Genomic DNA, 25804 nt, shown 5'->3' on the forward strand with positions numbered 1-25804 from the left:
CAATCTTTAAAGTTCTTTATTGCTTCTTTTGTAGGTTAGAACTTTTTTAGGTCAGAATGTAAAATTGACGGAGATTTGGAGAAAGGGCAGAGATTAGGGTACAAGACTGTCAGAAAAGAACAGAGAGAGAATAAATGAAATTTTAGTCATGTGGTGACCTATCCATTGATGGCTATGTCATCTGGAGAGAAGGAAAGTGTTCAGGGTTTTTGAACATTAAAAATAAAAGCCCTCAATAAGAATTCACTTTATTTTTAAGTGAGACGGATGTTAAGATCAAATATTTGACATTTGACCATCTTTAGTTTAGTGTCAAGTATTATAGGTAGCTGAATTCACAGATAAAAGCTATTGATTTATAAATATAGCTGAAGCTTTTCTGGATTCACATTTTTCACATGATGTACACTTAAGCAAACATTTGCTTATTTAACAACTGTGTGTTAAGGGCATAATATTTTGCTAACCACTGTATTCAAAATATATTTTCCACAGTTTTTTATACTCAGCGAATTCTCAATACAATTGAAACTGCAGGATAAATTAAGATAATCCAAGTTTTAAGAGCTGAGATAAGGCAGTGAATATCAAATAGATGGTGTATATAGTAAAGTTTCCAAAGAAGAGAAAGGTCACTAGGAGCAGGAGTGACCCAGGAGCTTCAGGGAGGATGAGCAATTTGACCTAAGCCTAGAAGATTACATTGGATATAAACAGTAAATAGAAGGTAAATAGATGTATGATCTAGTCAGATAGAATGAGTCGTGTGTGTTTAGTTAACAATGAATGATCCTTCTAGATATAATACAAATTTTGTGTTGAGAGGTGAATATTAGAGGTAGGTTATAGCTAGATTGTATAGTACTATAAGGTATTAAGCTAAAAAATTTCAAATTTACAGAGACTCTGTTAAAATTTTTTATTGATATAGTAAAATGCAATCTTAGAATGTTTTGTGCAGGAGAGAATTAGAGAAGAAAACAAGCAAAGGAATATTATAGCAGCCAATCAAAGTAACCCATAGATGAATCAATAGAGAATGTTGAATAGGATTTTGAGAATCATAAAAGTAATCTAAAAGAAACTAGAAGGATTTGTTGATGATTATATATATGAGTAAAAGAATGAATTGAAATATAGAAAAAAAGTAGAGCTACCATTTGATCCAGCAATCTCACTACTGGGTACCTACCCAGAGGAAAAGAAGGCATTATATGAAAGGCACTTGCACATGTATGTTTATTGCAGCACAATTTGCAATTGCAAAAATATGGAACCAGCATAGATGCCCATCAATGAACAAGTGAAAAAAAACGATATATATATGTTAGGTATATATATGTGTGTGTGTATATATATATATATATATGTATATATATATATATATATATATATCACATTTAGGTGTGACCATTGAGTAATACTACCATGAGATATATCTATATATATATATAGATATATCTATGTGTATGTATATATATATACACATACACACACACACACACACACATGCCATGGAATACTACTCAGCCATAAAAATGAATGAAATAATGGCATTGGCAGAAATCTGCATGGAGCTGGAGATCATTATTCTAAGTGAAGCAACTCAGGAATGGAAAACTAAACATTTTATGTTCTCATGTATAGGTGAGAGCTAAGCTATGAGGACACAAAGGAATAAGAATGATATAATGAACTTTAGGGACTTGGGGGGAAGGGTGGGAAGTGGGTGTGAAATAAAAGACTACACATTGGGTACAGTGTACACTGCTTGGGTGACGAATTGCACCAAAATCTCAGAAATCACCACTAGGGAAATTTTCCATGCAGCCAAAAAGCACCTGTCCCCTAAAAAGTATTAAAATAATAAAAGAAAAGAAAATTAATTATAGAGAAGTTTTGATCAGGAATTACTTGATGATGGTGCAACAATTTATAGAAGTACGTAATTCGGAATGAAAGATGGTTTCAGTGGTAAGCAGAGGACTATATTGTATAACTGTTCAGTTTAAAGAGATGGCAAGATACTGGACTGTAAATGCCCATCAGGCAGTTGGAAACATGTAAATGAAAGTCAGAGAAAGATTGAATGTAGAGATAAAATTTAGTAGTAATTCATATTATCTTTGAAGTTTCAAGACTGGATAAAATTTCTTAGGAAATTAGTTTCAAAAGTTAAAGCCCCGAATACTGGAAAATCTTCACATTTAAGAGCTAAGGGTAAAGCCAACATTTATTAAGCCACTACACATACATCTATCTTAAATTTACAAGAGCCAAGAAAGCCTCAGAAATAATGCTGTCCAAGTGGTTTAGAGAATGTGCAGACACAATTCGCTAGGTGCCAATGTCCAGTGAAGTTTCATGAAAAAGCTGGTAACAAAATGTTCATAAAGGAAGGGCTGGTTAAAGGTGTTTGTTGGCTGTTAGAAAGAGGTCAGTGATAACAGGTTTTAGAACAATTAATGGTTTATTTCATTAAAAAATAATAGGTCATCTTTGAGGGTCAATGTTTCTTTGGCAAAAAAAGTCATGAAATGCAATAGAATATCCAGATCTGGACAGGTAATCTTCATTATCCTTTGCTTTGTATCTTATTCTTTGAAATGGTAGACCAATGTCAAAATGGGCCAACTCTGGAAGAACAATGTTTATTCATGGAATGGAGGAAAAACACATTTGATAAGATGATTGTTATTAGGAAATCATCCTTTATTTTAAAAACTGACATTTATTTAGATTGAAGTGCATCTAGGATGAAACAAAGACTAATTTCCTTTAAGAATCTGGATTTTAAAAAACAACAAAAAATTAAGACTATCAGAGGACTCAGCCAAGTTAATTTTAAAAAGATATGCAGAACATGTTGTTTTTAAATGTCAAACATTGCCATTGTCTGTGCTTTATTTTCACAACCCTCGATTGTTATCTTCACCAAGTCCAAGTGTTGTCTTTGTTCTACATCAAAGGCACCACAGTTTACTTGGTGCCAAGTACCGAAATCACCACATTGTGTGTAGAGTGCCATTTGGGACATTAGGGTACTAGCCACTTGGGTTTTTTTTTCAAAGTAGTCCATGAACCATTTGCACCAGAGAGCCTTCTGGAATGCTCATATTCTGCAGCAGGAGAGAGGAAAAAAGTCTAGAAATGAAAGAGACGGTAGAGGAATCCATGGGACCAAGAGCTGCCTGTATTGTGCAGATGCAGATAACCCAATCTATACTTACAGAATCAAAATTACTAGGAGTGGCACCCAGAAATATGTATTTTAAAAACAAGAACCCCCAGGTTACACTCAGACACATTAAAAACGTAAAAGAAGAGTTTAAATAAAAAAATTAAAAGTAATACAGTTTTAGTGTGTGTGGGGGTTCTTGTGTTTGACTCTACTTCTCTCTCTCTCATGTTAATTTTCATATAGAAACTACTTTTCCCATCTTTTGTCTTATGAAAAGATTGAAGGTACCACATTTGAGTTGTCTTCTATCTTTCCTGACATTTCTTGCTCCTTGTTTTAAGAGCCTGAGAAAGTGTGGGTAGATTCAATGTCAGAAGAGAGCTTCATCCTATTGGTTATGTTTAGCACCTTCTGGAATGCGAATATTCTGGAGCAGGGAGAAGAGAGCAGCCTAGAAACTACACAGACTAGAAAAAAATCCATGAAGTCAGCAGAAAATGCATGAAGAGACATTGTATAAGTCAATGGAAGAGAGCGTTTTAAGGAAGGATACATGGAAAAGTGCTAAAGTTTTTAAAAATATTTCAAATCTAACTGTTTTTTACATTTCTTTGTCATATAAACTGAAATAGTGTTTAAAAAAATCATGGCCAAGCTTTTAAATACTTGCACTACTTCATCAGTCTCTGTGTGATAGAGTGAATCATATTGTGATGCTTTGAAAGAGAAAGAATTTTAGCAATTTTATTTTAGCTTGTGATCTCACAGGAGAAAAGTAACTCTCAGAGCAAAGCTTCATAGATTTAATAAAAGATAAACAACACTTTTCATCAAAATATTAAACATAACAGAACTCTAGGCATAATGATTCATTTTAATATTAATATAAAATCAAGCACAATGTTAGTCTAATTATTTTGGTATGTGAACATACTAAAGGATCGACAAATAAATAACAATTAGCTAAAACTTGAAATTAGCAAATAAAATGTTGAGAATTTATAGATGGATTTTTATGTCACTTATAGTAGAAAGTTGTTTTAAGCAGAAGAAACAAAATTATCATTTAAAGGAAGCTGTGGAAAATGCAATGCATAACTTTGCTGTGATGATTTTTGGAAGATGAAAACATCCTAGTCCTTAGTTTTTCACATGAGAAGTAGGTCAACATTATTTTATTTAACCAAGGCTTTACTGAGTACCTACTATATACTTGGCCCTATTCTGTACACCTTGGGTTATAGCAGTGGCACAGGGGAGGAAAGAAAATAAAGTAGAAAAGAAAGATTAAAAGTGACAACAAAGAGGAGCAGTGTTGTAGTTATACATTTGGGAGTCAGATAGGACTTTACTGAAAAGGTGACAGTAAAATACAAGCATTCGGGACATGTGAGATTGAGCCACGGAGAATATTGATCCATGAGCTTCGGAAGAACATTCTAGGTAAATGGAGTAGCAGATACAAAGGTCCTGGGGCGGCAACATGCCTGCCATATTCAAGGAACAGCAAAGAAGGCACTGAGGCTGGCGTGGCATGACTGAGGGAGTCTGTGGTTGGAGATGAGATTAAGAGGTCAAGATGGCAGATTGACAGGGTCTCACAGGTCATTAACAAGCACCTTGGCTTTCACTGCAACTGATGTGAGACTCCTTCCCCCAAAGGGATATGAAGAGAGGAATGACAGGATTTGACTTTTATTCTCAAAGGAACATTCAGGCTGCTAGATTAAAAAGAGATTATAAAGAAGGACAGAAGCAGGGACAACTGTTAAGAAACTACAGCAGTAATTCAAGTAAGAGATGCTGGTGACTTGAACCAAAAGTGCAAGCAGTGGAGGAGAAAGTTGGTGTGTTCTGGATTTATTTTGAAAGCAGAATGACAGAATTTGCTGGTAATATGGATGTAGCTTGTGGGGAAGGAGAGGAGTCAAAATGACTTTAGGGTTTTAATCTGAGTAACTAGAGAATGAGGGTGCTATTTACTGAGATGAAAAAGGTGGCAAATGATGTAGGTTTAGAGGGGCAATCATGAGAAGTTTGGTGCATATTGAGTCTGAAACACCTATTATACTAAAGGTGTTGATAGTCAGCTGTACATATAACTCTGGATTTCAGATGAGATTTCCAAGCTGGCATTGTAGATTTGGAAAAGAAAAACAAATAAGTAATGTTTAAAGCCATGAGGCTAGAGGTAGAAAAAGAGGAGAGGTCTAGGATTGAATTTTAAGGCACTAAAATCTTTCAATGTTAAGAGATTAGGGAGAAGAGAGGAACTAGCAAGTAAACTGAGAAGGCAGACTGAAACAAGTATTACTACATCATTAATAGCTCTTTTTGAGAGCATTGGTCAAGTAGAGGTTCTCATGGCCCTAAGTGTTTTTTCACATTTTTAAGGGTCATTTGGTCATTTTCTGTTTACCTATAACTTGGTCTCAATCTTAAACTCTTGCTCTTTCCCATTCACTCCTCCTATCCCTGCTTCATGCTTGCATCACATTCATTTTGAAGATCTTCACTGGTACTGTAATTTCATCTGAGTGTAAAATGCATTTTTGAAAACTGTCAAAAGTAATTTGGTGATTCATCTGGTGAATGAAATGGGTGACTAGGTTGGTTAATGTCACTTTTGATAAAAAACTAGGAGTGACCATTGAGTCATATCACCAAGTTTACTGTGTGGTTTACATGCCCAGTCTAAAAGCAATTCCATCAGGTGTGCTCTAAAATGTTTTGAGCAGTGATAACATTACTGGAATAAATATATCATTTCTAAGAGGACTATGTTCAAGGCTAATTTTCATATATGAAATACATATATATGTTTTGTTAACTTGATTAACAATATTTCTTAATATTCTATTGTTTTATCATGTATGTTTATATAGTTGCTTAAAGTCCATCAACATGCATGTAGCCATAAATAATGTCTAAGTGAATCTTCATTTTGCAACGTAAGGGTTTCTTAAAAAACTGCTATTCTCATTTAAGATGATTATCTAATGAAAAACAATGGAAAATAATTGTTTTAATTAGTAAAAGATTTGCAAGAAAATGTTAAAATATTTGCCCAGATACTACAAAAATTGCTGATAGTGAACACCAGAGGTTTACAAACATGCCTTCTTGGATGTCTGACTAATAATGAATTTGTAATGAACGTATTCTCTTCAAATTATGCCACTTATTTGTTCATCAAACAAATATTTATTGTTTTAATATGTTATGGATGCATGTCATATGGAGAAGAGTTTGCTCTTTTAGATCCTTCCAAATGTATCCTCAGAGATTTATATGCACAAAGAAGAGAGCAAAAATTGTGTTACTGACTTTCTCCACATCTGATATAGTCTCCTGGGAAGTTATACCACGTGGAGAACCCGTTTTGTCTAGGCTCAAGGAAGATTAAAATAGTTGGTGAGGTTTTATGTTTTCCTTCTATGTTTGCTGCACCCCAACTCGGGTCATTAGTCACTTACCCTGTGACACAGAAAGCTTCCTCTCTTGATGATATGGCCCAGTTACCATCATTGCCTCTGACTTGCCCCAACCTTAAGTGGCATGTGATAGAGAGTGGAACTTTTAGTTTTCTTTGGAGGCTAACTAACTACAGATTTTGTTCTAGGTTCTGGGATGGGGAAACAGAAACAAAGATGGGGTTTCCATTCTCAAAACACTATTATTTTTTGAGGAGAAGGAAATATGCATAAGGAATTACATCACAATATGATAACTGTATGATGCTATAAACTCAATGTACAATGGGAGTTTGGGGGAGAACCCTAAGAGTTCTTGGTTTCAGGGAAGGTACTAGCGTGATGCAAAGAGATGGAGTGAATTCTCCACCAAGTTCAGCATGATGAGATAGTTGGAAATCATTGGGACCCAGTCTTTTTTCTTTTATCCTTCAATCCTCCAGCTAATCCTGCTTTTTCAGAGCCTTTTCCCTGACATTTTGAATAAAGTTTAATGTTCATTCTAGGACTTTCCTTGTGAAGTATTTTAGAGTCTTTACCCCAAGGATCATAATCATCCCGAGGCAAAAATATTGTAATTGGCTCATTGTTCCTTACTTAAACTTGGCTGAGATACCCATTCCTCTAGCTAATGTTGACACTAATTGCCCAAAGGAGGTAAGTGATTTCTGAATGTAGGCTTACATGTTTCTTATTATACACAATAAACTTACGATGTTTTTCATGTGTTTCACTAGTATGGTCAGCTTCACATCCTCGTAGGATATGACTAACTGCACCTTAGGCTTCTTGTCTGGAAACTTCTCACCTGATAAAAGAATAGAATTTCAGTGAGTTCAGTTGGAAAAAGCTCAGCACAGGAGAAATCAAACATTTAAAAACGAAAACAGGACCAATAAATAATAAGTAGAAGAAACATTCTTCAGATAATGTTGAAGAATCTTAATGCTCTTCAGGAGGCAGAGTTAATTAGATAGAGATGGGATTTGTGTCTAATCTTTAACTCTTCCCCTAATATTTCATATTTTGTTTTGATTGATACCATTATTTTCTCAACAACTTAAGTTTAAAACCTCAGTGTCATTTTTGGCTCCAATTTTCTCCTTAGCATTCATTATAATGAGCTTAAAGTATTAGAAGTCATGGAGATAGGGTGGAGCCAAGATGGCCGAATAGGAACAGCTCTGGTCTCCAGCTCCCAGCCCCAGCAACAGAAGACGGGTGATTTCTGCATTTCTGCTTGAGGTACCGGTTTCATCTCACTAGGGAGTGCCTAACAGTGGGTGCAGGACAGTCGGTGAAGCGCACTGTGCGCGAGCCGAAGCAGGGCGAGGCATTGCCTCACTCGGGAAGCGCAAGGGGTCAGGGAGTTCCCTTTCCTAGTCAAAGAAAGGGGAAGCAGACGGCACCTGGAATATCGGGTCAGTCCCATCCTAATACTGTGCTTTTCCAACGGGCCTGGAAAACGGCACACTAGGAGATTGTGTCCCGCACCTGGCTCGGAGGGTCCTATGCCCACGGAGTCTCGCTAATTGCTAGCACAGCAGTCTGAGATCAAGCTGCGAGGCGGCAGCGAGGCTGGGGGAGGGGCGCCCGCCATTGCCCAGGCTTGCTTAGGTAAACAAAGCAGCCAGGAAGCTTGAACTGGGTGGAGCCCACCACAGCTCAAGGAGGCCTGCCTGCCTCTGTAGGCTCCACCTCTGGGGGCAGGGCACAGACAAACAAAAACTCTGCAAGAACTTCCACAGACTTAAATGTCCCTGTCTGACTGACAGCTTTGAAGAGAGTAGTGGTTCTCCCAGCACGCAGCTGGAGATCTGAGAACAGTCAGACTGCCTCCTAAAGTGGGTCCCTCACCCCTGAGCAGCCTAACTGGGAGGCACCCCCCCAGTAGGGACAGACTGACACCTCATTCAACCCGGTACTTCTCTGAGACAAAACTTTCAGAGGAACTATCAGACAGCTGAATTTGTGGTCTCACGAAAATCCGCTGTTCTGCAGCCACCGCTGCTGACACCCAGCCAAACAGGGTCTGGAGTGCACCTCTAGTAAACTCCAACAGACCTGCAGCTGAGGGTCCTGTCTGGCAGAAGGAAAACTAACAAACAGAAAGGACATCCACACCAAAAACCCATCTGTACATCACCATCATCAAAGACAAAAAGTAGATAAAACCACAAAGATGGGGAAAAAACAGACCAAAAAAACTGGAAACTCTAAAAAACAGAGCACCTCTCCTCCTCCAAGGGAACGCAGTTCCTCACCAGCAATGGAACAAAGCTGGATGGAGGATGACTTTGATGAGTTGAGAGAAGAAGGCTTCAGACGATCAAACTACTCTGAGCTACGAGAGGAAATTCAAAACAACAGCAAAGAAGTTAAAAACTTTGAAAAAAAATTAGAAGAATGGATAACTAGAATAACCAATGGAGAGAAGGGCTTCAAGGAGCTGATGGAGCTGAAAGCCAAGTTTCGAGAACTACGCGAAGATTGCAGAAGCCTCAGTAGCAGATGCGATCAACTGGAAGAAAGGGTATCGCTGATGGAAGATGAAATGAATGAAATGAAGAGAGAAGGGAAGTTTAGAGAAAAAAGGATAAAAAGAAATGAACGAAGCCTCCAAGAAATTTGGGACTATGTGAAAAGACCAAACCTACATCTGATTGGTGTACCTGAAAATGATGGGGAGAATGGAACCAAGTTGGAAAACACTCTGCAAGATATTATCCAGGAGAACTTCCCCAATCTAGCAAGGCAGGCCAGCATTCAGATTCAGGAAATACAGAGAACGCCACAAAGATACTCCTCGAGAAGGGCAACTCCAAGACACATTATTGTCAGATTCACCAAAGTTGAAATGAAAGAAAAAATGTTAAGGGCAGCCAGAGAGAAAGGTCGGGTTACCCACAAAGGGAAGCCCATCAGACTAACAGCTGATCTCTCAGCAGAAACTCTACAAGCCAGAAGAGAGTGGGGGCCGATATTCAACATTCTTAAAGAAAAGAATTTTCAACCCAGAATCTCCTATCCTGCCAAACTAAGCTTCATAAGTGAAGGAGAAATAAAACACTTTACAGACAAGCAAACGCTGAGTGATTTTGTCACCACCAGGCCTGCCCTAAAAGAGCTCCTGAAGGAAGCACTAAACATGGAAAGGAACAACCGGTAGCAGCCACTGCAAAAACATGCCAAATTGTAAAGACCATCGAGGCTAGGAAGAAACTGCATCAACTAACGAGCAAAATAACCAACTAACATCATAATGACAGGATCAGATTCACACATAACAATATTAACGTTAAATGTAAATGGGCTAAATGCTCCAATCAAAAGACACAGACTGGCAAACTGGATAAGGAGTCAGGACCCATCAGTGTGCTGTATTCAGGAAACCCATCTCACGTGCAGAGACACACATAGACTCAAAATAAAGGGATGGAGGAAGATCTATCAAGCAACTGGAAAACAAAAAAAGGCAGGGGTTGCAATCCTAGTCTCCGATAAAATAGACTTTAAACCAACAAAGATCAAAAGAGACAAAGAAGGCCATTACATAATGGTAAAGGGATCAATTCAACAAGAAGAGCTAACTATCCTAAATATATATGCACCCAACACAGGAGCACCCAGATTCATAAAGCAAGTCCTGATTGACCTACAAAGGGACTTAAACTCCCACACAATAATAATGGGAGATTTTAACACCCCACTGTCAGCATTAGACAGATCAACGAGACAAAAAGTTAACAAGGATATCCAGGAATTGAACTCAGCTCTACATAAAGTGGACCTAATAGACATCTACAGAACTCTCCACCCCAAGTCAACAGAATATACATTTTTTTCAGCACCACACCACACCTATTCCAAAATTGACCACATAGTTGGAAGTAAAGCTCTCCTCAGCAAATGTAAAAGAACAGAAATTATAACACACTGTCTCTCAGACCACAGTGCAATCAAACTAGAACTCAGGATTAAGAAACTCACTCAAAACTGCTCAACTACATGGAAACTGAACAACCTGCTCCTGAATGACTATTGGGTACATAATGAAATGAAGGCAGAAATAAAGATGTTCTTTGAAACCAACGAGAACAAAGACACAAGATACCAGAATCTCTGGGACACATTCAAAGCAGTGTGTAGAGGGAAATTTATAGCACTAAATGCCCACAAGAGAAAGCAGGAAAGATCCAAAATTGACTCCCTAACATCACAATTAAAAGAACTAGAAAAGCAAGAGCAAACACATTCAAAAGCTAGCAGAAGGCTAGAAATAACTAAAATCAGAGCAGAACTGAAGGAAATAGAGACACAAAAAACCCTTCAAAAAATTAATGAATCCAGGAGCTGGTTTTTTGAAAAGATCAACAAAATTGATGGACCGCTAGCAAGACTAATAAAGAAGAAAAGAGAGAAGAATCAAATAGATGCAATAAAAAACGAAAAAGGGGATATCACCACCGATCCCACAGAAATACAATCTACCATCAGAGAATACTACAAACACCTCTATGCAAATAAACTAGAAAATCTAGAAGAAATGGATAAATTCCTCGACAAATACACCCTCCCAAGACTAAACCAGGAAGAAGTTGAATCTCTGAATAGACCAATAACAGGCCCTGAAATTGTGGCAATAATCAATAGCTTACCAACCAAAAAGAGTCCAGGACCTGATGGATTCACAGCTGAATTCTACCAGAGGTACAAGGAGGAACTGGTACCATTCCTTCTGAAACTATTCCAATCGATAGAAAAAGAGGGAATCCTCCCTAACACATTTTATGAAGCCAGCATCGTCCTGATACCAAAACCTGGCAGAGACATAACCAAAAAAGAGAATTTCAGACCAATATCCTTGATGAACATTGATGCAAAAATCCTCAATAAAATACTGGCAAACCGAATCCAGCAGCACATCAAACAGCTTATCCACCATGATCAAGTGGGCTTCATCCCTGGGATGCAAGGCTGGTTCAACATACGCAAATCAATAAATGTAATCCAGCATATAAACAGAACCAAAGACAAAAACCACATGATTATCTCAATAGATGCAGAAAAGGCCTTTGACAAAATTCAACAACCCTTCATGCTAAAAACTCTCAATAAATTAGGTATTGATGGGACGTATCTCAAAATAATAAGAGCTATCTACGACAACCCCACAGCCAATATCATACTGAATGGACAAAAACTGGAAGCATTCCCTTTGAAAACTGGCACAAGACAGGGATGCCCTCTCTCACCGCTCCTATTCAACATAGTGCTGGAAGTTCTGGCCAGAGCAATCAGGCAGGAGAAGGAAATAAAAGGTATTCAATTAGGAAAAGAGGAAGTCAAATTGTCCCTGTTTGCAGATGACATGATTGTATATCTAGAAAACCCCATTGTCTCAGCCCAAAATCTCCTTAAGCTGATTAGCAACTTCAGCGAAGTCTCAGGATACAAAATTAATGTACAAAAATCACAAGCATTCTTGTACACCAATAACAGACAAACAGAGAGCCAAATCATGAGTGAACTCCCATTCACAATTGCTTCAAAGAGAATTAAATACCTAGGAATCCAACTTACAAGGGATGTGAAGGACCTCTTCAAGGAGAACTACAAACCACTGCTCAATGAAATAAAAGAGGATACAAACAAATGGAAGAACATTCCATGCTCATGGGTTGGAAGAATCAATATCGTGAAAATGGCCATACTGCCCAAGGTAATTTATAGATTCAATGCCATCCCCATCAAGCTACCAATGACTTTCTTCACAGAATTGGAAAAAACTACTTTAAAGTTCATATGGAACCAAAAAAGAGCCCGCATCGCCAAGTCAATCCTAAGCCAAAAGAACAAAGCTGGAGGCATCACGCTACCTGACTTTAAACTATACTACAAGGCTACAGTAACCAAAACAGCATGGTACTGGTACCACAACAGAGACATAGATCAATGGAACAGAACAGAGCCCTCAGAAATGATGCCGCATATCTACAACTATCTGATCTTTGACAAACCTGACAAAAACAAGAAATGGGGAAAGGATTCCCTATTTAATAAATGGTGCTGGGAAAACTGGCTAGCCATATGTAGAAAGCTGCAACTGGATCCCTTCCTTACACCTTATACAAAAATTAATTCAAGATGGATTAAAGACTTATATGTTAGACCTCAAACCATTAAAATCCTACAAGAAAACCTAGGCAATACCATTCAGGACATAGGCGTGGGCAAGGACTTCATGTCTAAAACACCAAAAGCAATGGCAACAAAAGCCAAAATCGACAAATGGGATCTCATTAAACTAAAGAGCTTCTGCACAGCAAAAGAAACTATCATCAGAATGAACAGGCAACCTACAGAATGGGAGAAAATTTTTGCAGCCTACTCATCTGACAAAGGGCTAATATCCAGAATCTACAATGAACTCAAACAAATTTACAAGAAAAAAACAAACAACCCCATCAAAAAGTGGGCAGAGGACATGAACAGACACTTCTCAAAAGAAGACATTTATGCAGCCAGAAAACACATGAAGAAATGCTCATCATCACTGGCCATCAGAGAAATGCAAATCAAAACCACAGTGAGATATCATCTCACACCAGTTAGAATGGCCATCATTAAAAAGTCAGGAAACAACAGGTGCTGGAGAGGATGTGGAGAAATAGGAACACTTTTACACTGTTGGTGGGACTGTAAACTAGTTCAACCATTGTGGAAGTCAGTGTGGCGATTCCTCAGGGATCTCGAACTAGAAATACCATTTGACCCAGCCATCCCATTACTGGGTATATACCCAAAGGACTATAAATCATGCTGCTATAAAGACACATGCACACGTATGTTTATTGCGGCACTATTCACAATAGCAAAGAGTTGGAACCAACCCAAATGTCCAACAACAATAGACTGGATTAAGAAAATGTGGCACATATACACCATGGAATACTATGCAGCCATAAAAAATGATGAGTTCGTGTCCTTTGTAGGGACATGGATGAAACTGGAAAACATCATTCTCAGTAAACTATCGCAAGGACAAAAAACCAAACACCGCATGTTCTCTCTCATAGGTGGGAATTGAACAATGAGAACTCATGGACACAGGAAGGGGAACATCACACTCCGGGGACTGTTGTGGGGTGGGGGGAGGGGGGAGGGACAGCATTAGGAGATACACCTAATGCTAAATGACGAGTTAATGGGTGCAGGAAATCAACATGGCACATGGATACATATGTAACAAACCTGCACATTGTGCACATCTACGCTAAAACCCTAAAGTACAATAAAAAAAAAAAGTAAAAAAAAAAAAAAAAAAAAAAAAAAAAAAACCGTAGCCATCCTAATGGATATGAAAAAAAAAAAAAAAAAAAAAAAAAAGAAGTCATGGAGATTAGAAGTGTGGCCTTTAGAAATCAGTGAACCTGGGGTTCAAGGCCCAGCACTACTATTCACGACTGTGTCATCATGACTAAATTAATCAACTTTATATAAAATGGAAATAATAGTTACTTTTTGAGATAGGTGGTTGAGATGATTAACTGATAAAACTCAAAAGTTGTCACATAGTAAGTGGTCAATTTACACTAATCTCTTTTTTCTCATCCCATAGCAGCTAATTCAAACTCATATAAACGTTTTGCCTAAACTACTAGGACATTCATTCACTCCTCCCACCCCCTGCACAGACAGAATCCAAATCTATTTGTATACCATTACCAATGTAAGTTTCAGACAACTTTCATAAGATTATTTTTTGATCAAAATGCCTTTCATAGATTTCCATTGCTTATGAAAAAAGGTCTAAATTTCTTAGCCTTGTATTGTAACTTCTTATTACTGTTTTATTTCCCACTTTTATTCTATACTTTCATTCATATGTTTAGTTCTACAAACAGGCTCTACTATTTCTTTCTAGTAGTTTCTTATATTATTCCTTTCAATTAAAATGATCTTGTTAACCATTTTTGTCTATTGAACTTCTACCTTTCTTCAAAGCTTAGTTAAAATGCAAAATAGTTTGTGTGGTCATCTCTCCCTGAACTCTCCTAGCACAGCCCTTATCATGAAATATTACATTATAATTATTTTATATGTCTCAATTTGTTTAGGGGATTACAATCTATCTCAGGGCTTACTTTTTACTCCTATATCCCCAAGGGGCAAAGCCAATGCTTACTCCATAATGTGCACATTAAACATTTATTTAATAACAAGAGTAACCTTAATTTTTCTTTTGAGTTGTATCGCAACATCATTAAAATGAGAAATTTAGTTTTTTTAATTAAAAATTTATTGTTTACTGCCCAAGGATTAAACATAATTTATAGTTTTACTAATATTTCCCTTATAATCTCTGGTTGTATGTTATCTGGGGGAATTTAGAGATCAATTTATTAATAACAAAGAATTTGTCAATGGTCATCAGAAAGTCAATCTTAACTTTCTAATCTTCTCTAATATTTGAAAATTATACCTGAGCAGTGTAGTTATACCTGATCAGTATAATTTTCAAATATATAACTTCTCAAAGCCTTCTACATGTTTATTTGAGTAATTTATACATAGTATGAGGTGATATTAATTTTATTGTTAATAATACGGATTTCTGACTTTGAAAAGGATGTTTTTTACAATTGCAATGGTAATATAGTAAAAAAATCACTTATAATATCTTGATTACAATAACTAGGAGAGACTATATAGACTAACATAGAGATACTATGAGTTAATTCTGAGTAAGACTGAAGTAAATTGCATTTCATAATAAAAAGATGTTTGGTATAAAGGTGCTAAAAATGCTGATGACGTTTTGAGGCACAATGAACATTATATTTGAATTAAAGAGTGGAAGAATTGTTAAGTAGACATCCAATGTGTTTAATCAGAGAAGTTTTAATTCAAAGGTAGAAAATAAGCATAAATTTGTGATTGACTGCCTATGTAGTAAAAGTACAATTGCCACTTGAACTGACTGAAGATTATATTTCTCCCTCCACCTCTTGTGCAATATTAGTAACTAAAGTATCCATCAAAACATGCCAGAGTTCAGAACCCAGTGAAAATTCACATCACTAGGAATTGACACTCAGTAGTTAATGTAGTAGTAGGAGTAGAGAGGCTTAATACTTCTGTAGCTTTTCAGGCTAAGAGCTTTATGTACAGTAACCCATTCAATCATCATAGCAAATCTATGAAATTTGTATTCTCTCCATTTTACACATGAGGAAACTCAGGCACTTGGCCCAAGGTCATAGAGACAATAAATGGTGCAGGTTTAAGTGATCTCCAAAGCCTGTGTTTGTAAGTGCCTGGTTTATAAGCGTCATGCTTTAGAGAGTCAAGAAAGGCAGCTACAACATAAGAAAAACAGGTTAAATGAACTCAAGAGGGACATTTGTGAATAGCTTAATGTGTTCGAGAAGATGCTAGGATATTTTGGTCTTCTGCTTCAAGTTAGTCTGAGGGATTCAACTATGCTTAGATTAACCATTTATAGTAACCCCAAGAGCTGTTAAAATATTTTTTATTTTAAGGATGATTGTGTTGAGATGCTTGATGCATGGTACTACAGCAGCTAATACACTGCTTATTACGCAAAATATGTCCATTGGCATTAGAAAATGGTATTTCAAAATTTCACTTTTTTCAGATGATATATTCATCTGAAAAAAATTTTAAGTACACATAAAAAGTCTTCCTAACATCTATCCACCCAGTTCTTCCATCATTATTTTATTAGTTTCCAATATATCTCTCCAGAGGGATACATTTTCAGGGGGAGTTGCTTCATATTTGCAAATATAGATAAGTAATTCTATTTCACTCTTTTTAATAAGCATAGTGTATTCATCATTCTCCACAAAGATCTTGGAGATATTTTCATATCAGTAATACATATAATCTTTATTTTTTAAAATATAGGTTCTTAGTATTCCATTATATGAAAGTACTATAACCAGTTGCTAATTCATGGGCAGGTGGGTTGTTTCCAGTGTTTTGCAGCTATTAAAAATCACGTTGCGTGAATCGTTTTGTACCTTCATCATTCTGTACCTATACATAAATATCATAGGATAAACTTTGAACATCAGAATTGCAGGTCAAAGGTATTAGCACTTGTAATTTAGACAAACATTGCCAGTTGCCTTCCATGGAGGTTCTAACAATTTGCATTATTACCAGCAGTGTATGAGTGTCTGCTGATTTATAACCAAGCTTGTTAATTAAATTTTTGGGGTTTTGCCAATCTGATTAGAAAAAAATGGTATCAGTGTAATTTAATTTGAATTTATCTGAGTGAGGTTGAATATCTTTTCACTTGGTTAAGAGCCGCTTGTATTTTCTTTTTTGTAGGTTATCTTTTTATACTATTTAGTTAATTTTTTATTTGGTTGTTGATCTTTTTCTTACCATGTTCTACATGATAGTTAGGTGTTAGATAACAAATCCTTTGTCTTTAATGAATTGCAAAAATTTCACCCATTTTGTCATTTACCTTTTTTTTTTTTGACTTTGCTATAGTGCTTTATGGCATGCAGGGGTGGTTATGGCTTCTGGATTTGGAGTCATAGCTATAGTAATTCATTTCAAGATTATAAAGGAGTTTTTCTGTTTTCATTGTCACATGTGTGATTTCATTACTTACATTTAAAATATTTCCTCCATTTGTTACTTATCCTGCCATATGGTATGAAGTACAGTATTCCAACACCATTTATCGAATTTTCCTTTACAGTTTTGGTCACATACTAAACTCTTGACTGTATTTGGCCATACAGGTATTTTTCAAAATCCTGTTACATTGCATTTGTTCATCTGTTTATGCACTGACACAGCACCATTTTAATTATTGAGGTTTTATAATATGTTTTGATATCTAGTGGGCCTTGTCTTCACTCATTGCTCTGTTTTTACTAAGCTTTTCTGTTTTTTCTTTGTTTTCTTTGTTTATGAGCTGTAGAATTAGGTTATCTACTTGGAAGAAAACCTGTTAATTTTTTTTATATTTATTACATTTCAAAATTAATTGGAAATGTATGATGTGATGTCTTTAAGATGTTGAATTTTCCTACCTAAGAGGATAATATGTGTATCATAAATAAGAGAATTCAACAAAAGTATCAAATACAAAATTGATATATAGATATCAATTATATGTTACATATAGACATAAATTTACTACATAAAATGTGTATTTTAGATATGTATATAACAACCATTTATTGAACAGGGAGTCCTTTCCCCCTTGCTTGTTTTTTTGGCTCTATGGAAGATCAGATGACTATAGATGTGCAGCTTTATTTCCCTAGTTTACATTCCCACTAGCAGTGTAGAAGTGTTCCCTGATTGCCATACCCATGCCAACATCTACTATTTTTTAATTTTTTTATTATGGCCATTTTTGCAGGAGTAAGCTGGTATTGCATTGTGGTTTTGATTTGCATTTTCCTGATCATTAGTGATGGTGAGCATTTTTTCGTATGTTTGTTGGCCATTTGTATATATCTACTTTTGAGAACTGTCTATTCATGTCCTTAGCCTACTTTTTGAGAGGATTATTTGTTTTTTTCTTACTGATTTGTTTGAGTTCATTGTAGATTCTGGATATTAGTCCTCTGTCAGATGTATAGATTGTGAAGATTTCCTCTCACTCTGTGGGTTGTCTGTTTACTCTGCTGACTGTTCATTTTCCTGTACAAAGGTGCTTTAGTTTAATTAGGTCCCAGCTATTTATCTTTGTTTTTATTACATTTGCTTTTGGGTTCTAGGTCATGAAATTGTTGCCTAAGCCAATGTCTAGAAGGGTTTTTCCAATGTTATCTTCTAGAATTTTTATAGTTTCAGGTCTTAAGTTTAAGTCCTTAATCTATCTTGAGTTAATTTTTGTATAAGGTGAGAGATGAGGATCCAGTTTCAATCTCCTACATGTGGTTAGCCAATTATCCCAGCACCATTTCTTGAAAGGGTGTCCTCTCCCACTTTCTGTTTTTGTTTTCTTTGTCAAAGATCAGTTGGCTGTAAGTATTTGGGTTTATTTCCAGGTTCTCCATTCTGTTCCATTGGTCTATATGCCTATTTTTATACCAGTACCATGCTGTTTGGGTGACTATGGCCTTATAGTATAGTTTGAAATCAGGTAGTGTGATGCCTCCAGATTTGTTCTTTTTGCCTAGTCTTGCTTTGGCTATGCAGGCTCTTTTTTGGTTCCATATGAATTTTAGAATTGTTTTTTCTAACTCTGTGAGGAATGATGGTGGAATTTTGATAAGGATTGCGTTGAATTTGTAGATTGCTTTTGGCAGTATGTTCATTTTCACAATATTGACTCTACCCATCCATGAGCATGGGATATGTTTCCATTTGTTTGTGTCATCTATGATTTATTTCAGCAGCGCTTTGTAGTTTTCCTTTTAGAGGTCTTTTGACTCCTTTGTTCAGTATATTCCTAAGTATTTTATTTATTTTTAGTTTTTGCAGCTATTGTAAAAGAAGTTGAGTTCTTGATCTGATTCTCTGCTTGGTTGCTGTTAGTGTATAGAAGAGTTATTGATTTGTGTACACTAATCTTGTATCTGGAAACTTTGCTGAATTCTTTTTTCAGCTCTAGGAGCTTTCTGGAGGAGTCTTTAGGGTTTTCAAGGTAAATGATCATATCATCAGCAAAGAGGGACAGTTTGACTTCCTTTTTACTGATTTGGATGTCCTTTATTTCTTTCTCTTGTCTGACTGCTCTAGCTAGGACTTCCAGTACGATGTTGAAGGGGAGAGGTGAGAGTGGGCATCCTTTTCTTGTTCCAGTTCTCAAAGGAAATGCTTTTAACTTTTCCCCATTCAGTATTATGTTGGCTGTGGTTTTGTTGTAGATGGATTTTGTTATATTATGTCCCTTAATGCTGATTTTGCTGAGGGTTTTCTTTTGAGACGGAGTCTCACTCTTTCGCCCAGGCTGGAGTGCAGTGGTGCAATCTCGGCTCACTGCAAGCTCTGCTTCCTGGGTTCATGCCATTCTCCTGCCTCAGCCTTCCAAGTAGCTAGGACTACAGGCACCCACCACCACACCCAGCTAATTTTTTTGTATTTTTAGTAGAGACAGGGTTTTACTGTGTTCGCCAGGATGGTCTCGATCTCCTGACCTCGTGATCCACCCACCTCAGCCTCCCAAAGTGCTAGGATTACAGGTGTGAGCCACTGCGCCCAGCCTGTTGAGGGTTTCAATCATAAAGCGATGCTGGTTTTTGTTGAATACTTTTTCTGCATCCGTTGAAATGGTCATGTGATTTTGTATTTGATTCTATTTACGTGTCGTATCACATTTATTGACTTGCATATGTCAAACCATCCCTGCACCCCTGGTATGAAACCCACTCGATCATGGTGGATTATCTTTTTGATATGTTGTTGGATTTGGTTAGGTAGGATTTTGTTAAGGATTTTAGCATTTACGTTCATCAAGGATATCAGTCTGTAGTTTTCTTTTTTGGTTGTGTCCTTTCCTAGTTTTGGTATTAGCATGATGTGGGCTTCATATAATGAATTAGGGAGAGGTCCTTCTTTCTCTATCTTGTGGAATAGTGTCAAAAGGATTGGTACCAATTCTTCTTTGAATGTCTGGTAGAATTCTGCTGTGAATCCATCTGGTCCTGGATTTTTGGTCAGTAATTTATTAACTACCATTTTAATCTCACTGCTTGTTATTGGTCTGTTCAGGGTATCTAATTATTCCTGATTTAAGCTACAAGGGTTGTATTTTTCCAGGAATTCATCCATGTCTTCTAGGTTTTCTAGATTATGTGTGTAAAGGTGTTCATAGTACCCTTGAATGATCTTTTGTGTTTCAGTGGTTTCTGTTGTAATATCTCTTGTTTCATCAATCTCCATGAAGTTATTTGGATTTTCTTTCTTTTCTTGGTTAATCTTGCTAATGGTCTCTCAATTTTATTTGTGTTTCCAAAGAACCAGCTTTTTGTTTCATTCATCTTTTGTATTTTTTTGTTTCAATTTCATTTAGTTCTGCTCTGATCTTGGTTATTTCCTCTCTTCTGCTGGGTTTGGGTTTGGCTTGTTCTTGTTTCTCTAGTTCCTTGAGGTGTGACCTTAGATTGTCTGTGTGCTCTTTCAGACTTTTTGATGTAGGTGGGCTGGGAACTTTCCTCTTAGCACAGCCTTAGCTGTATCCCAGAGGTTTTGATAGGTTGTGTCATTATTGTCATTCAGTTCAAAGAATTTTTTTAATTTCCATCTTGGTTTCATTTTTGACCCAATACTCATTCAGGAGCAGGTTATTTAACTTCCATGTATTTGTGTGGTTTTGAAGATTCCTTTTGGAGTTGATTTTCAGTTTTAATCCATTGTAGTCTGAGAGAGTGATATAATTTCAATTTTCTTAAATTTATTAAGGCTCATTTTATGGCCTATCATATGGTCTATCTTGGAGAAAGTTCCACGCACTGTTGAATGGAATGTGTATTCTGTGGTTGCTGGATGAAATGTTCTAGATATATCTGTTAAGTCCATTTGTTCCAAGGTATAGTTTAAATTCATTGTTTCTCTGTTGACTTTCTGTCTTGATGACCTGTCTAGTGCTGTCAGTGGAGTATTGAAGTCCCCCACTATTATTGTGTTGCTGTCTATCTCATTTCTTAGGTCTATTAGTAATTGTTTTATAACTTTGGGAGCTCCAGTGTTAGGTACATATATGTTTAGGTTTGTGATAGTTTCCTGTTGGACAAGGCCTTTTACCATTATATACTGTCCCTCTTTGTCTCTTTTAACTGCTGTTGCTTTAAAGTTTGTTTTGTCTGATAGAATAGCTAACCCTGCTCACTTTTGGTGTACATTTGAATGAAATGCCTTTTTCTACCTATTTACTCTAAGTTTATATGAGTGCTTATGTGTTAGATGAGTCTCCTGAAGGCAGCAGATCGTTGGTTGGTGAGTTCTTATGCATTCTGTGGTTCTGTATCTTTTAAGTGGAGCATTTAGGCCATTTACCTTCAATGTTAGTATTGAAATGTGAGGTACCATTGCATTCATCATGCTGTTTGTTGCTTGTGTACTTTCATTTTGTTTTTTTTTGTTTGTTTGTTTTAGCTTTTTAGCTTGCATTTTTGTTTTATAGGTCCTGTGTGATTTATGCTTTAAAGAGATTCTTTTTGATGTGTTTCCAGGATTTGTTTCAAGATTTGGAGCTCTTTTTAGCAGTTCTTGTAGTGGTGGTTTGGTAATGGTGAATTCTCTCAGCATTTGTTTGTCTGAAAAAGACTGTATCTTTCCTTCATAAATGATGCTTAGTTTCGCTGGATACAAAACTCTTGGCTGATAATTGTTTTGTTTTAGGAGGCTGAACATAGGGCCCAAATGCTTTCTAGCTTGTAGGGTTTTTGCTGAGAAATCTGTTGTTAATCTGATAGCTTTTCCTTTACAGGTTAACTAGTGCTTCTGTCTCACAGGTCTTAAGATTCTTTCCTCTGTCTTAATTTGGATAACCTGATGACAATGTGCTTAGGAGAAGAACTTTTTGCCAGGAATTCCCAGGTGTTCTTAGTGCTTCTTGTATTTGCATGTCTAGGACTCTGGCAAGGCTGGGGAAGTTTTGCTTGGTTATTCCCCCAGATATATTTTCCAAGCTTTTAGAAATGTCTTCTTCCTAAGAAACACCGATTATTCTTAGGTTTGGCCATTTAACATAATCCCAGACTTCTTGGAGGCTTTGTTCATATTTTCTTTTTCTTTTTTCTTTGTCTTTGTTAGACTAGGTTAATTCAAAGGCCGTGTCTTCAAGCTCTGAGTTTCTTTCTTCTACTTGTTCAATTATATTGCTGAGAATTTCCAGAGCATTTTGCATTTCTAAAAGTGTGTCCGAAATTTCCTGAATATTTGATTGTTTTCTAAGCTATCTATTTCCTTGAATGTTTTTCCCTTCACTTCTTGTAACATATTTTGGATTTTCTTGCGTTGGCCTTTGCCTTTCTCTGGTCTTTCCCTGATTAGCTTAATAACTAACCTCTTGAATTCTTTTTCAGGTAAATCAGGGATTTCTTCTTGGTTTGGATCCATTGCTGGTGAACTAGTGTGATTTTTGGTGGGTGTTGATGAGTCTTGTTTTTTCATATTACCAGGGTTGGTTTTCTGGTTCCTTTTCATTTGGGCAGTTTCTGTCAGAGAGAAAGTCTAGGGCTGAAGGACGTTGTTCAGATTTTTTTGTCCCACGGGGTGTTCCTTGATGTAGTACTCTCCCCCTTTTCCTGTGGATGTGGCTTCCAGTGAGCCGAAGTGCAGTGATTATTGTCTTTCTTCTGGGTTCATTTACCCAGTGAGCCTACCTGGCTTTGGGCTGGTACTGGGGGTTGTCTGCACAGAGTCTTGTGATGTGAACCGTCTATGGATCTCTCAGCCATGGATACCAGCATCTGTTTTGGTGAGGTGGCAGAGGGTGCAATAGACTCTGTGGGGGTCCTTAGCTTTGGTGGTTTAATGCTCTTGTGCCGATGGCCTCCTGTCAGGAGGTGGTGCTTTCCGGAAAGCATCAGCTGTAGTAATGTCAGGGGGACCAGCAGTGGGCGGGGTGCTAGAACTCCCAAGATTATATGTCCTTTGTTGCCCACTACCAGGGTGGGTAGGGAGGGACCATCATGTGGGGGTGGGGCTAGGTGTGTCTGAGCTCAGACTCTCCTTGGGCTGGTCTTGCTGCCACTGCTGTGGGGGGTGGGCATGAGGTCCCAGGTCACTGGAGTTATGTGCCTAGGAGGATTACGGCTGCCTCTGCTAAGTCATGCGGGTTGTCAGGGAAGTGGGGGAAAGCCAGCAGTAACAGGCCTCACCCAGCTCCCACACAAACTGAATGGCCAGCCTCACTCCCACCGTGCCCCCCTGCAACAGTCTGTTTCCAGATGGAGGGCGAATCAGGCTTGAAAAGTTGCCCAAAGCTTTCCACCTCCCAGCAGCAAAAGAAAAGGGCTTTAGTTCTTCTTCTACCTGTGAAGTCTCCAAGCTGGATTCGTGCCCTCCCCTGAGTTCTGGCCAGGAGGCTTCTAGCCCCATCAAATTGTTACAAAGTTCAGCTAGAGAATTCTTTCTCCCTGTGCAGTTTTACCCCCTCCTCTGGCCACCCCACTGATGGATCCCTGTGGTGCTAGGCAGGAATGGGCTGCTTGGGGACCCAGTGAGCTCACAGGGCCTTTCGGCTGCTTCCTCTACCCCTGTATTTCCCTAAGCCCAGCTCTCTAATGTCTAGTATAGTTGAAAGTCAGGTAATGTGATGCTTCTGGCTTTGTTCTTTTTGCTTTGCTATTTGGACTTTTTTTGTTGTTGTACCACGTGAATTTTAGAATAGTTTTTTCAAATTCTGTGAAAAATGACATTGGTAATTTGAATGAAAAAAAATTCCATGCCCATAGACTAGAAGTATCAATACCATTAAAATGGCCATACTGCCCAAAGTAATTTACAGATTCATCATTAACATATTATGGTTAACTATAGTCATCCTACATCCTATGTAGTATAGAACCCTAGATCTTATTCCACCTATCTAGTTGTAATTTTGTATTCTTTAAAAAAATGTCTCTCCATCTCTCCTTTACCCCCACCTTTCTCATCCTCTAGTATCCTCTGTTCTACTTTTTACTTATTCGAGATCAACGTTTTTAAGCTTCCACATATGAGTGAAAATATATGGTGTTTAACTTTCTGTTCCTGGCTTATTTCACTTAACATAATGTCCTCCAGTTCCATCCAAGTTACCACAAATGACAGGATTTTATTTTTTTTAATTTTTATTTTATTGGTTGTTTTATTAAGAAAGTTCATTCAATTTTATCAAATGCCTTTTCAGGGTCTATAGAGGTGACCTCGTGATTTTTATCCTTAAAATCTATCAATATGATAATATGTATTATATATTATGTACAGTACTAATATTGAACTTTTCTTGCATTTCTGTCATGGTGAATTATATTCCTTTAGTGTGCTGATGGATTATTTTGGCTAATATTTTATTTAGAATTTTTCATTGATATTCATAAGTGAGATTGGTCTGTGATTTCTTATTTGCCACCCTTGTAATCCTTGAAGCTATTGGTGTAAGTACTTTATGTACATCATAAAAGTAATATGGAAAATTTTCTTTCTTTTTCTCTGCTCTGGAAGTGTTTAAGTAACTGTGAAATTGTCTGCTTTTAAAGAGTTTGGTAGAATTCCTCTGGAAATCATCTGAACTTGGTACTTTTTGAAAAATGTAAAAGTTTTGCTTGCATTTTGAAGCATTATATTGTATTTATTTGATCAAACTTAATCTTGTTAGAATCATCTTCTCTGGACCAAGTAAATTTTTTTTTTCCTAGAAAATTATCAATTTCAGACAGATTTACAAATTTATTTTCATGGAGTTGAACAGGAAGTCTGTTACTATTCTTTAGTTTCACCTTTCTATGGTTAATTCTTGCATTTCCTTTTGTATTAATATTTGCGTACTTGTATTACTCCCCATTTTTGATTAGGTTAGATAGTGACTCATTTATTTTATTATTTACTTTTTACTTCTGATTTGTTCCAGTGTTTTCTTTGTTCTAACTACTTGAAATCTACTTTTATCTTTATCCTTTTTTTTGTTTGTTTGGTTTGATTTGTAACTTTTATTCCAATATTCCTCTGAGCATAGTTTCACCTTTCATGGTTTCTGAGATGTAGTATTTCACTATTGCTAGTCTTTAGAAATTTTGCAAATTTTTTCTGTAATCCTTTTGATCCAACAGCTGTTCAAAAGATTTTTTTTTTTAATTCCTAAACTTAAGTGTCTTCTAGTTTTCTGAAAATTTCCATTAAATTTTCACTTTGTTAAAGTGATTAAATGGTTAAAGAATTTCAACTACATTATTTTTACTTTTTGGACTTTATTGAGCTTTTTTGTAGTCAAATATATCATCTATTTTATAAACTTTCATAGGCATTTGAAGAGAAGATACATTTTTTTTCAGGAGAAAGTTTTGACTTATTGACTATTTTTCTATAACTCTACTTAGTTTTTTCCATTTGGTCTTTCATAAATCAAGATGTGAATTAGAGTATCCTACTACTAGTGTGTTTTTATGTGTTTCTTCTTATGTGTTCAATAATTTCTGCTTTATATATGTTGCTGTCA

At 36.7% G+C, this 25804-nt stretch overlaps 1 protein-coding gene across 3 annotated transcripts in view; it reads right to left on the reverse strand.

Annotated features, from left to right (window-relative positions):
- The window catches only part of PIK3C2G (phosphatidylinositol-4-phosphate 3-kinase catalytic subunit type 2 gamma), a 403925-nt gene that overhangs the window by 35931 nt on the left and 342190 nt on the right, over window positions 1-25804 (reverse strand). For all 3 annotated transcript variants that reach the window (XM_012502330.2, XM_003265569.4, XM_004092097.3), the window contains one exon: window positions 7368-7462. In XM_012502330.2, coding sequence (XP_012357784.2) covers window positions 7368-7462 — 95 coding nt within the window. The remainder of the gene's footprint in view (window positions 1-7367; window positions 7463-25804) is intronic.

The sequence above is a fragment of the Nomascus leucogenys genome, chromosome 23 (assembly GCF_006542625.1).
Source record: "Nomascus leucogenys isolate Asia chromosome 23, Asia_NLE_v1, whole genome shotgun sequence".
NCBI lineage: Eukaryota > Metazoa > Chordata > Mammalia > Primates > Hylobatidae > Nomascus > Nomascus leucogenys.